At 50.7% G+C, this 12,968-nt stretch overlaps 2 protein-coding genes across 9 annotated transcripts in view; both read left to right on the top strand.

Moving 5' to 3' along the window:
- Nucleotides 1–6,663, top strand: part of RAP1GAP2 (RAP1 GTPase activating protein 2) — a 232,225-nt gene extending 225,562 nt beyond the window's left edge. For all 8 annotated transcript variants that reach the window (XR_004280815.1, XM_032322457.1, XM_032322453.1 and 5 more), the window contains 3 exons: nt 1,140–1,216; nt 1,655–1,693; nt 2,563–6,663. Coding sequence is in view for 7 of the 8 variants with exons in the window: in XM_032322457.1 (XP_032178348.1) it covers nt 1,140–1,216; nt 1,655–1,663 (86 nt within the window). In the remaining variant the exon portion in view is untranslated. The remainder of the gene's footprint in view (nt 1–1,139; nt 1,217–1,654; nt 1,694–2,562) is intronic.
- A 1,085-nt stretch (nt 6,664–7,748) lies between these two features.
- LOC116578315 (Y-box-binding protein 1-like) lies at nt 7,749–9,200 on the top strand. The gene is given in 2 exon segments (XM_032322461.1): nt 7,749–8,296; nt 8,298–9,200. Coding segments are annotated over 2 exon segments (972 nt in total). The 5' UTR covers nt 7,749–7,811; the 3' UTR covers nt 8,785–9,200.
- The last annotated feature ends 3,768 nt before the right edge of the window (nt 9,201–12,968 follow it).

Genomic DNA, 12,968 nt, shown 5'->3' with positions numbered 1-12,968 from the left:
CCCAGGCAAAGGAACGCCAGAAAGCCGAGTGCTCCCCCTGCCAGGGCTGTGCTGGTCATGTTCCACGCCCAGCTTTCCCATGGCACACATGTGCATGTGCACACACACTTGTGTACTGATACAGGTAACGCTGCATTAGACTTCATTATTCTAAATCTCATATTGCCAAATGATTCTCACCAAGCACTCTGATTGCTCTTTGTCTAACCTCTTTATGTGTGGATGACTGAAAATTGCAGAGGACCAACAAGGTGTAATTTTTTTTTTTAAAAGATTTTATTTCTTTATTTGAGAGAGCAAGAGAGAGAGAGAGAGAGCAAGCACAAGCAGGGAAGGCAGCAGGCAGAGGGAGAGGGAGAAGCAGGCTTCCCACTGAGCAGGAAACCTGATGTGGGGCTCAGTCCCAGGACCCTGGAATCCTGACCTGAACCAAAGGCAGCTGCTTAACCAACTGAGCCACCCAGGCGTCCCCAGCAAGGTGTAGTTCTAACACGACTGACGATCGCTCTTTTGTCAGGAATGTAAGCCAGCCAGCCACTTCTTTGCTGAATCACCTCCCAATTCTTGAGGGCCAGATGAGAACTGACTCCCATGTTTGTGCTGGTCCTAATGTAATGGGTGCAGACCCGACGCCTTTTCAGATCTCATCAGTATATATTTTTTTTTTTAACATTTTCTTCATTATTTGAAGCCTAGACAATGAAACAGTAGGTCAAGCCCTGATTTTGGAGCATCCACTGCTTTCCATCCTGGGAGGGCTCAACCACGGCTGAGCGCTGGCCCGCAGTGCGCTGCCGGACAGATGGCCACGGACAGAAGTGACCCAACGACAGCTGATAACAGTAAAAATCAGTGCAATAATTAGGGAGTGGGGCCTTTTGGGTATTCACTATCTTTGGTGAATATCATTTATTGAATTATAAGTTTCTGTAATTTAATTTAAAAAAATTCCTGGGTTTACCAAACAGCTCGCGTTTCTAAAAATTTCTAAAGATTTGAGAGTTGGCTCTGATAAAATGCCACAGGTCACCTGGAGTGCCTACGGGACAGAGGAGGCCCTCCCACTTGCACCCCCCCAAACAGCCCTAGTGACCTCTGCAGACCCGCCCACCTTTCATGGAAACTTCTCTTTTTCCTAGATCCCAAAAGCAGAAACTCCCCGAGGTCAAACCTAAAATTCCGCTTTGATAAGCTCAGCCACGCCAGCTCTAGTGCGGTAAGGCTTAGGGACATGAGGGTAGGGGTGGAGGGGGTGGGGGAGTGGGAGGGAGCCTCCCTCATCCCACCTTCCAACCCCCTCCCAAAGCCAGCTGTCTTTCCTGGGGGCCAGAGGAAGGGGTGGCTCATACAGCGCACTGGGAGAAGGAAAGTTCTGGTCGGATCTGGCGGTGATGCCGCAGTCCCCACATGGTACAGGCATGTACCATGCATGGTACATGGCCTAGGGGTGCTGGCCACCTCTGCCACACCTCCTGTGTTAGCATCACACCCTCAGACACATGCAGGTATGAGTTGGGAACTCTTGGCTCCTGGGGCCTCACGTCCTTTCCTTAGCTCACCAGAGAGCTGCGAGCTGAGCGCACAGAAGCTTCAGTCGGTGGGGATTATGTTGTCTAGTTATTTAAAACTCTTGTATGGGTTTTTCTTGAAACAGGGTCACTAATGTGAAAGAGGAGTCCTTCGCTTGTCAAAGGTGGGTCAAGTGTTTGTCGTGCTGTGGCCATGAGGGAAGATGTGTCCACGTTGAGATCAGAGTACTCGTGGTCTACTAACCCAAGGGATCCTGAGTTGGGGAAGACGGCTCGCCTCCTCCCTGAAGCCTCTGGGATGGGGCCCGGGTCTGGGTGGAGGAAGACAGCAGAGAGCCTCGGGTGCAGGTGGGAAGGGTTGCCAGGTATGATCTGTAGACTCACTGAGCCAGTCTCCCTGCCCTGGGAGGGGACGGCTTCTAGGAGACAGACGGGCCATAGCCTAGACCTCACGTTCCTCCCTCGGACAAGGGATTCCTCCATTTGTGCCCTTGTCTCCTTGCTCTTGGTAGCCTTTCCCTCCTTGTATCTTCAGCCAGGGCTCTGGCCTGAAATGTGTCCTCCCTGCATGTTCAGAGATGTCCCAGTCCCTCAACATTGTGTGGGATGACCCGAGGGAGGCTCCTCCACTGCGGGAGTGCGTGGTTTTCAGCATAGTCGGGCCTGGTTCCAGTTTGTCCCCACCAAGGCCCGCCCCCCTGCTGGTAAATTTACTAGAGAGCCATTTGCCTTCCCAGCCCTCTCCCTGCTGAGGGGGCTGAGTCACAGCTGGAGCCAAGTGGGGGCCACTTTGTATAAACCTGATCTGTGAAAAAGCCGAAGAGACCATGGGAATTCTCACATTCACCTTCACCTGGCTCTGTTCACCACATTGGTGTTTATGTCCAGTTGCTCACGCTGCCTGGTGTCTGGCACCCTTGTCTTTGGCCCCTCATGTCTCAAGCCCTTTCAGGGGGCTGAAGCCATAGGCACAAGTTCTCCTTCCCTTCCTTATGCCGTGTTTGGTCATCCTCTCTCTCCTTCTCTCCTCCAGGGAAGCCCCGATTCTGTCTTGGAGAAGGCCCTTGCCCAGCAGTTTGGGGGTGCCAACCACGACTCTGACCGTCACAGTCCTGCTGCCCCACCAGCCACCTGCCCACCAGACCAGCCGTCTGTCTCCATGTCCCGATCTGGCCACCGCCCTGCCTGTCCCCTAGCTAAGGCACCCTGTGAGCACTCTCCTTCTCTGGACAAGGCCTCCTCCCTCCAGTCTCCTCCTGCTCCTGACCGCCCATGTAATATGTGTCTGGCCCATCTGTCATCTTGTTTTGTGCACAGAGGAAAGAGTTGGGCTTGGGGGGATCTGGGCCCTGGGGACTTGGTCAGAGACTAGTGGGGCAGAGAGTGGTGAGGTGGGGCATGGGGGCCATCAGCATCGTGCAGCACGGGGAGGGGGGCAGCCTGTGCCCTGGACGTGGCAGGCACAGTGAATCCATTTAGTGGTGGCGGAACTAAGATTTGTAGCCATCCTCCATGATGTTGTGACAGGAATCAGCAGTGTTGTTCCCACACCTTGTGCTTCTGTGCTGGGGGCTGCTTTCGTGCCCACCTGCTGACTTCGGGCCTGGCACTGCCTCTAGTCCTGTGGCCAGTGTGTCCTGGGTGCCGGCAGCAGAGGCGAGACAGAACTGTGTGTGTGTGGAGGTGGCCCCGCATCATTGCTGTGGGACAAGCACCGGGCGGGTCTCTCCCCTTGGAGTGGGTGTTTTCCCCAAGGAGGGATGGGTAACCCCCAAGCAGGAAGGAATTGAGGAAGAACAAGCTGGCGAGCTGTGCTCTGGGGCCTTGGCTGGGTGGGGATTAGGCCCCTGCTGGTGGTGGAGGCTAGTGGAAGAGTTGCCTGAACCCCTCGCTGAGGTCAGAGCCGGGGAGGTGAGGCGGGGTGCTGACCTGTACACCTCGGTCGATGTGTGGACGCAGCATGTAGGCATGAGGAAGGAGCGACATCCCTCTGGGATTTCTACTCTTGGCGTCTGTGGTGGGCCCAGAGCTACCTTGGGGCTCTTTCTAGCTGCTGTGCCCTTTGGCCTGGTTGGTCCTCCGATCCCCTTCAACCGTGGGTCTGGAGGCGATGGTCATGTTGGCGGGATTTTTATGACGTGGGCCCCAGCTGGAGGTAGCTCAGAGGCTGCCTGCCTCCTGCCCCCTTGGCCAGAGCCAGCTCACTCTTGGGAGAAGCTCCCCCTTTCTCTGCATCTCAACCGTCCTTGTCTGCAGGGTGGAAACCGTCCTTCTGCAGCCCGGCCCCTGGTGGAGGGTAAGGCGGGGTGTCCTCTTCAGAGCCCTGTGGGTGCTGGCACTTCGGGTGCGTGGGGCCCTGTGACACGGGATAGCCCCGGGGCCTTAGGCTGGGCCCCTGCTTCTGGGAGCAGGTGACACAGATTTCTACCACCTGTTTCATCTGCATTGGGATCTGGGCCTATTCCAAAGTCAAAGCAATCCCAAGTCAATGTCATACTTGTTTTTGACTGATGTGACAGTTTCCCCATTGCTTTGCCATTAGAGCAAAACCTTGATCCTTTGTCTCTCACTCGTGTGGACATGGCGGGATCCTGTTTGCAGGCTGGGTGGACCTGTCCTCTCACACTATTTGGGATATGTGTTTACTTAAAATACTAGTCTGGTAAAATTTCTTCCAGTGAGAAGGTCAACAAACGTCTGTTTAGGTTTTATTAAAAATCACTGTAGCAGCACCCACTGCTGGAATGAGGTCTGCGGATTCTGGCAATGTTCTGTTGGCTGGCTTGCTGAAGGAACTTGAAAGGTCAAACTGCATTTAAAAGAAACAACAACAACAACAACAACAACAAAAGCCCAACTAGTCCAGGTTCCGGCTTGCTTCTCAGGTAGCTGGTATTTACAGCTGCTTGGTGGTTGTGTTGTGTTGTGGTCTGGGGGTCCTCTGGAGTTTCCTGGTTATCCCCACCCTGTTCTCATACCTGCATTGGGAACCTCATACCTGCTTTCCTTTGCTGCTCCGGCTGCTCCTTCTGCAGCCCCCACCCGCTGGGAGGGCTGTGTCCCCGCCTCTGAGCCAGGATGGCTGAGAGTGTCCAGGGACACGGGAGGCACAGACATGCTCCCTACAAAACAGACCTGAGAAGTGGTCTCTACCTGCTCTTAGCTACTGGGGGGTGCACTGGGCAGAGTCTGAAATGTCCCTCTCTCTGGGTCCTGTTTTACCTTCTTTAGAAAGCCCAGCCCATCTATGGCTCCTAGAGTACACATGAGCACCCCTGAGGTCCTAGGGCTGAGGGGGAGGAGGAGGACAGGGAGTGGGCAGTCTTATGTCATCCCTCTGGACCATGGGGTGGATAGCTTGGGTTCATGAAGGCTGCTTCCCCCATATCCTCTTGCATCTGCTCTGGCCCAAAGTTTCCTTTTATTGCTGCGCCCAGTGTTGGGGCTCAAAGATTTGCTCAAGTCTCCTTGGTCCCTGGGACCAGACTCATCCTGACGGTGCTCATGCTGGTATTTGAGGCACTCTGCTTGTGATCTGGACACAGAAGAAGTGTTTCCTGGACATGTCTCTGCCTCTGGGAAGGGCCTGACTCATGGAAGAAGCTGTATTGGTCAGGCTTTGCAGGGCACCCAGATGCCTCTGCTCAGTAATTCTTACTTAATTAACTACAGATGCAGAATGAGCTTGAGAGAGAAGGTTGGAGCTAGAGTTTCTAATGAAGGGAAATGAACGAATGAATGAAAAATGAGTGAAAACTGTTGTATGGTTTCAGCCTTGTTGGTATCATCTCAATGTCTAAGGCTTCCAGGCCTCTACTGACATCTAATCCATCCATACTCTCATCCTGCTGAGAAACCTTGGGCTCAGTGAGGGGACATGGCTCACTGGGGGTCGCACAGCCAACGAGTGGCAAAGCTGGGATTGGAGCCCACAGCCCAGCCTGTTCTTCAGCTCCACCTACATGGTCGGTAGAACTGGTGGCTGCGCTTGCTCAGTAAGAATTACTGAGTTTCGGAGGACCTGGCCAGCTAGTACCTGGGCACTGGTTGGGAGCTGTCTGTCAGTGTGGGATGTCAGTCTCTTCATTTTATGTGCTCAGTTTTCCAGGGAGGGGGCTGGGGTTTTGGGTGCAGCTTGAGCAAAGAAAGATTTTAGTGGACCATTCCTGGTAATCTCAGTTCTTCAGCTCTGGTCTGTAATGGGGGTGGAGGCCAGGGAAGAGAGCAGTTAGCAAGCCCTCAGTTTCCCCATCTCAAGTTCAGAAGAAAAGTGGTTAAAGAAAACTCTTCTCCCTGATCTTTAAACAAGGGTCGTTAATAAAATATAGGCTCCTGTGCTGATGTGGGACGAGAGCCAGAGTCACTTTCTTACACTGACTGGTTAAGGTGCCAATACGAACACTACCTTCCTCATTTGATTCTGAGTCAACAGAGACAGGTTGTTATTGGGGAACGGCCAGGGTCAGGTAGGTGGCTGGCAGGGGACCCACGACTCCTCCCCAGAACTCTAGCTCCCTTTCTCCAAGGTGAGAGTGGGTCAGTGGAGTCTGTCAAGTCTGCCAAGGAACATTAAAAGCTCTGCTGTCTGTTTTACTACTGCCCCTCGCCCACCCCAACCCTATATCTCCCTCCTTTCAGTCAGACCATCTGCCCCTTTGGGAGAAAGGAGACCACCCCTACCAGGGCCAAGGATGGTAGAGCCCTGCCTAGTGAGAGGCTGTTGGGACAATGGCTCTGTCCTGTGCCTTAGTGGCACTGGGGAGAGGGTGTTTGGCTGGAAGACTGGAATTGAAAGGCCATCATCTTTGATTTTGTAATATTTCCACTTGGAACGGTCAGTTCCTCCTTCCCGCTCCTTAGCATGTATGCCAGCGCTCCCGTCATGGGTGTTTCCCTTCTACACTCCAGCCCGGGGAGTGCTGATGTTCTAGTGTGAAGAGATCCCTTTGTGTGATAGAACTTAAGATGTGTAGCTCGGAAATGGTGATCCGTGTGCTGATGACTTTTCTTTCTTTCCTCTTCTTGAGGAGGTGATTCGTAGACCCCGACTGCCTATGTAATGTAAATAATGTACATTTAATTTATTGCTATGGTAGCACATTGTATTTGTTAATGTATAAAACAAATTCTAAAAGGTCGACAAATGTATATTTTGTTGCTTAAATGTGTCTTTGCAGAAATTGACAATAAATAACATATTTTGTGTCCATCATCGTTCAGAGTTCTTTGCTTGGCCCCAAGCCCTGAGCCTCATCTCTCATCAGGGGTTGAATACTGGCATATCTGTACGGCCATATCTGTACATGTGTGACTTTGGCCTGAAGAATATTCTAGAATACTTGAATTGGTTGCCAATGTTTAGAAAACGGTTGATGTTGAGACCACAATGAAAATGAAAAAAAAAAAAATCCCAACCCAGAATTGTCATATAAAATCTGAGTATTTTTGCTTCTCCTAAAAAATCAGATGTTGGATCCACTCCGTAGGCATGGCACAAATTGACCAGCAATTCCCAGAGGCTACTCCTCCGGTGAGACCTGAGTCACTGCAGTCCCCACCCTTCTCTACCATTTATACCTGGAGCATTTAATCCATTTCTGTTTTGTGCATGGCCCCTGTTGGCATTTGAGTTTGAGACCCTTGCTATCCACTGATTTGTCTCCATGCTGCAGTTTTCCTCCTTCTACCCACTTTTTCCACATTCCCAAGTCTCTTCAAGGGTTCTTTGTGATGAACTGCCCTTTCTCGTAGCCACCTTTGACTCCCAAATGGCCCTGCTCTGATGTACATTTTGCTTTACAATATTTGAATGTAGGTTTTACAAGTAGTATCTGCACTTTTTTTTAAAGAAATTTGAAGACAAGGAATAGGTCTTTTTCAGCTAGGACTTGGTGGTATGATCTTGGGCAAGTCACTTCTCTGGGTTTGTGTTTTCTTTTATGTATAATCAGAAAAATAACCCACAAGCAAAGCATGAGGATGAAGTCAATCCATAATTGGGAAAGAACTTTGAAAAAAAAAGGGGCTAGTGTTATTCAAGCATCGGAGTTTCAATAATAGTTGTTACTATGATCATAACAACAGCTGGGTGTTTTACTTACGCACTCAGTTCTATAACATACCTTCTAGTTCCTAAAAATCACAACACCCAGCAAAACCACAGGCACAGGGCTTATGGGAAGTGGGGCTTGGGACACAGACTCAAAAACGTTGCCAGTGACCATCACACCCGGGGAGGAGCCGTAGCTGCCGCAGCCGGCCCCAGTCACCATCACCGCAACCATGAGCAGCGAGGCCGAGACCCAGCAGCCGCCGGCCCCTCCCCCCGCCGCCCCCGCCCTCAGCGCTGCGGACACCAAGCTCGGCACCAGGTGCAGCGGCGCAGGGAGCGGCGGCTCGGGCGGCCTCACATCGGCGGCGCCTGCCGGCGGGGACAAAAAGGTCATAGCAATGAAGGTTTTGGGAACAGTAAAATGGTTCAATGTAAGAAACGGATATGGTTTCATCAACAGGAATGACACCAAGGAAGATGTATTTGTACACCAGACTGCCATAAAGAAGAATAACCCCAGGAAGTACCTTCGCAGTGTAGGAGATGGAGAGACTGTGGAGTTTGATGTTGTTGAAGGAGAAAAGGGTGTGGAGGCAGCAAATGTGACAGGCCCTGGTGGAGTTCCAGTGCAAGGCAGTAAATATGCAGCAGACCGTAACCATTATAGACGCTATCCACGTCGCAGGGGTCCTCCACGCAATTACCAGCAAAATTACCAATAGTGAGAGTGGGGAAAAGAACGAGGGATCGGAAAGTGCTCCTGAAGGCCAGGCCCAACAGCTCCGGCCCTACCGCAGGAGACGGTTCCCACCTTACTACATGAGGAGACCCTATGGGCGTCGACCACAGTATTCCAATCCTCCTGTGCAGGGAGAAGTGATGGAAGGTGCTGACAACCAGGGTGCAGGAGAACAAGGTAGACCAGTGAGACAGAATATGTATCGGGGTTATAGACCATGATTTCGCAGGGGTCCTCCTCGCCAAAGACAACCTAGAGAAGATGGCAACGAGGAAGATGAGGAAAATCAAGGAGATGGGACCCAGGGTCAGCAGCCACCTCAACGTCGGTACCGCCGCAACTTCAATTACCGACGCAGACGCCCAGAAAACCCTAAACCACAAGATGGCAAAGAGACAAAAGCAGCCGATCCACCAGCTGAGAATTCGTCCGCTCCCAAGGCTGAGCAGGGCGGGGCTGAGTAAATGCCGGCTTACCATCTCTACCATCACCAGGTTTAGTCATCCAACACGAAGAAATGAAGATGAAATTCCAGCAATAAGAAATGAACAAAAGATTGGAGCTGAAGACCTTAAGTGCTTGCTTTTTGCCCATTGACCAGATAAATAGAACTATCTGCATTATCTATGCAGCATGAGGTTTTTATTATTTTTACCTAAAGACGTCTCTTTTTGGTAATGACAAACGTGTTTTTTAAGAAAAAAAAAAAAAGCCTGGTTTTTCTCAATACACCTTTAAAGGTTTTTAAATTGTTTCATATCTGGTCAAGTTGAGATTTTTAAGAACCTCATTTTTAATTTGTAATAAAAGTTTACAACTTGATTTTTTCAAAAAAGTCAACAAACGGCAAGCACCCGTTAATAAAGGTCTTAAATAATAATAATAAACAAAACAAAACAAAAAAAAAACGTTGCCAGTGACACAATGCAAATAAAAAGTTTAATGAAAATGGTAGCATAGTTTTACACATGTTAAATGATTAAGAAATAAATACTATGACAGGGCTTTTTCCTTTGTCACAGACCTGAGGTTAGATTGTGGAAGCAAGTGTGTGGGTTCTTGTGAAGAGGTGGAAGGAGAGTTCCCTGCAGTCAGGTGGACAGCTGCAGCACAGATGTAGCTGCATGAGGCTCACGACACCTGGTCTGCAGGGGTCGCTGGCAGATGTGTGGGGTGTGTGCTAGGTCTGTGTGCTCCCATGCAGCTTGATTCAGTCAGATGCGGTTTTCTGAGTTCACCTAGTACTATAGGTGGATGAGTTGCGTAATCAAATATGCAGCTTGGGTAAGACTCTAATGTCCCCCTATTACATCAATTGCATCAGGTTCAATTTCCGTTTTCACCAAAATAAGTGTTGGAGCAGGACTATCTCATTTAGGCCCCCAAGCCACCCCACGGAGGCAGGTGCTATTATTATCCCCATTTCACTTAAAGCATCAGAATCCAATTGCAGTTTGGAACCTAAATTTGATGCCGATTTGCATGGATGTGCTGACTCCACTATGAAGGTAAGTTTCGGAGCGTGTGCTCAAGGACACACTCAGGAAGGTGTGTTTCACTCCCTTTGCCCTGCCCTGCCCTGCCTGGAGGTGCTGTCCCAGAGCCCATGCCTGCGGCATCCTGGGTTGTGGTGGTCACACCTGGCTGTGCGGTTCCTCATCCCCATTCCTCAGCCCCATTTCTCAGGAGTTTCCGGTTCTGTCTGTGGCGCCCCCATCAGGGCAAGTGAAGCTGCATCTTTCACTCAGACACTCCCCCCACCCCCCGCCCCACCCCTTCCACACCCCACTCTTTGGCTGGTTCCTGGGTTCAAGCCTTCTTCCTAGGATCTGGGGGATCACCGATTCCCCAGAGCCTTTGTGGGGTGGAGCGTTTTCTGCCTGTGGGGGAAGTGCTGTAGGAGGCAAGAGCACTCTTCAGGTGGGCCAGTTACTGTCCCTTCAAGCCTTTGGAGCCTCTGCTGGCCCTGCAAGCTCACCTTTTATCTGGGTTCTGTGTTTATGCATTCTGTCCACTAGATGGCGCTCGTTCCCAGAGCTCCTGAAACCTGTTTCTCCTTGCTGCTGTGTCCAGCAGCTTGCAGCAGTCATCAAACATATTAGGGGACATTATTCTTCCTGCCACACAGGAAACGCTTTCCTGAGGAGCCTGATCAGGCCATGCTCGGATTTCTTTCAATCTTGTTTCTTGAGCGCCCGCTGTGTCTGGTGGTGCTACCAGCTGTGCTCTGACCCATGGGGACAAAGGGCTGGCTCCTGTAACAATTCCCAGTCCAATTCTGAAACTTTGCAATAGCTATCAGTTATGAAAACCGTTTCGTTTTGGTTCAGACCCAGTCCTGTTTGTTTTAAAATTTTAAAAAATATTTTATTTATTTATTTGACAGAAATCACAAGTAAGCAGAGAGGCAGGCAGAGAGAGAGGGGGAAGCAGGCTCCCCGCCGAGCAGAGAGCCCGATGTGGGGCTCGATCCCAGGACCCTGAGATCATGACCTGAGCCAAAGGCAGACGCTTAACCCACTGAGACACCCAGGTGCCCCGTCCTGTTTGTTTTAAACTTCAATTGACATTCAATTCCAAGCCCCCTCCCCAGCCAACCCTCCAGAATAGGCTGGCTGGTGGGCTGGAGTTTTGGTTCAGGGTGAGGCAAGGACTCCCCCCTTGCCCGCACTTCAGTCAGGCTCCTCTGCGCCCTCTTTTCAATTAGGTGTCATCCTGGGTCTGTCTTTCGCCTGCCCAGTCAGTTTTAGCAAAGAATCCTATTTAACTGGTTTATTGAGAAGCCCCCCACTCTTGGTATCCAATCACATTGCTCCCCCCTGCCCTTGCTTCTTAACCAAGTTCTTCTTAGTAGTTTTCCATCCAATTCCTCATCCTGCCCATTGCCTAGAAATCCCCACATGCCCCTGTTGTACTTGAAGTGGAGTTCAATCTCTCTCTCCTCTATTGCAATAGTCTTGAATAAAGTCGTCCTTCCCTGTTGAACTCTGGTGCAATTTTTCTTTGACAGGTGGCTTGTCTGTTGCACATCCATGCCCCTCCTTCTCCCCTGCTCTTCTGCACCAGTGTTGGGGTGGGGAAGAAACCTATTTTGAGACTGTCGCCAAAAGAGCAAACTCATGCTAGCATGGGCCGTGTTAGCATGGGCTCTTGAGATAGGGAGAAGACATGTACGAGGGGAAAAACTCCTGAGAGACAATGGGGAGAGCTCTGCAGAAGGCTGGAAGAGCTGGCAGACTGCGACACAGGTCTGACCTGAGCAGAGGAGAGATGGGAGGGAGTAAGACAGGGTGGAGGTATCTTTGGTGTCAGTCCAGTTCTAAGAAAAGCTCAGCAAGGCCACTGGAGAGTCCTCTACCCAAGGCCACCCACCAGGGGATTCCCTCATATCAAAAGAATGAGCCCCAATTTACTATCCTTGCTGCACCCAGCAATTGGGTGGGAGTGGCCTGAGGGAAGCCTGGCTTTGATGTGAGCCATGGAACACAGTAACAGATTGCGGAGTGTTGTGCTGGGACCATCAGTCAGTTATGCCCCTGTCATTGGAGACCAGCCATGTGAACTTCCTCAGTTTTGGTTGATTACAGTTTACCCTCATTTGTGGGTAGGCCCACATTAGTGGAGGGGGAGGTTGAACCCTTCTCTTGTTTTTCTCTCTCTAGTGCCAAACTTCCATAGGTTCTTTTGCTTGGCAGGCCTGCAAGCGCTGCTGGTTTTGTTTGTTTTAAAGACTTTATTTGTTTGAGAGAGAAGGAGACAGAGATAGTGATAGAGATAGCAAGAGAGAGCATTAGGGGAAGAGAGGGAGAAGCAGGCTACCCGCTGAGCAGGGAGCCCAATGCAGGGCTCAATCCAGGACCCCGAGATCATGTTCTGACCTAAAGGCAGATGCTTAACTGACTGAGCCATCCAGGTGCCTCTGTTTTTTTTTTTTTTTTTTTTAAAGATTTTATTTATTTATTTGACAGAGAGAGATCACAAGTAGGCAGAGAGGCGGGGGGGGGGGGGGAGAAGCAGGCTCCCCGCTGAGCAGAGAGCCCGACACGGGGCTTGATCCCAGAACCCTGAGATCATGACCTGAGCCAAAGGCAGTGGCTTAATCCACTGAACCACCCGGGTGCCCCTCTCTGTTTTGTTTTTAAAGATTGTATTTATTTATTTTGAGGGAGAGAGAGAGCGCAAGTGGGAGGAGGAGCAAAGAGGGATAGAGAGAGAGAGAGAATCTCAAGCAGACTCCACACTGAGTGTGGAGCCTAACGTGGGCTCAATTTCATGACTGCAACATCACGAGCAGAGCTGAAATCAAGAGTTGGACGTCCAACTGACTGGGCCACCCATGTGCCCCCAAGTGCTGCTGTTTTGTCATGAGTCCCCTGCCATTGAGAGATGGGGCTCAGGCTGGACCCATTTCTCCCCTTCTTCAGCTCCTGCCCTAAGACATCTACGTTGTAGTCTTCAGTTACTGGTTTAAGAGCTTCAAGCCCTGCTACTAATTTGGTTTCCACTCTTTTCTCAGGATATTCCTTTATCCTCCCGATGCCAGCAGTAACAGTGTCTGCTGCTCTATGCCATATCCAAGTACTCTTTCTCTTCCCTCTGCACTTACCTTCTCCCTTCGCCAGGCCCTAGTGATGACACGTGGTCTTGG

This window comes from Mustela erminea, chromosome 18, assembly GCF_009829155.1.
Source record: "Mustela erminea isolate mMusErm1 chromosome 18, mMusErm1.Pri, whole genome shotgun sequence".
Taxonomy (NCBI): Eukaryota; Metazoa; Chordata; class Mammalia; order Carnivora; family Mustelidae; genus Mustela; species Mustela erminea.
This window is presented reverse-complemented; position numbering and strand designations above follow the sequence as displayed.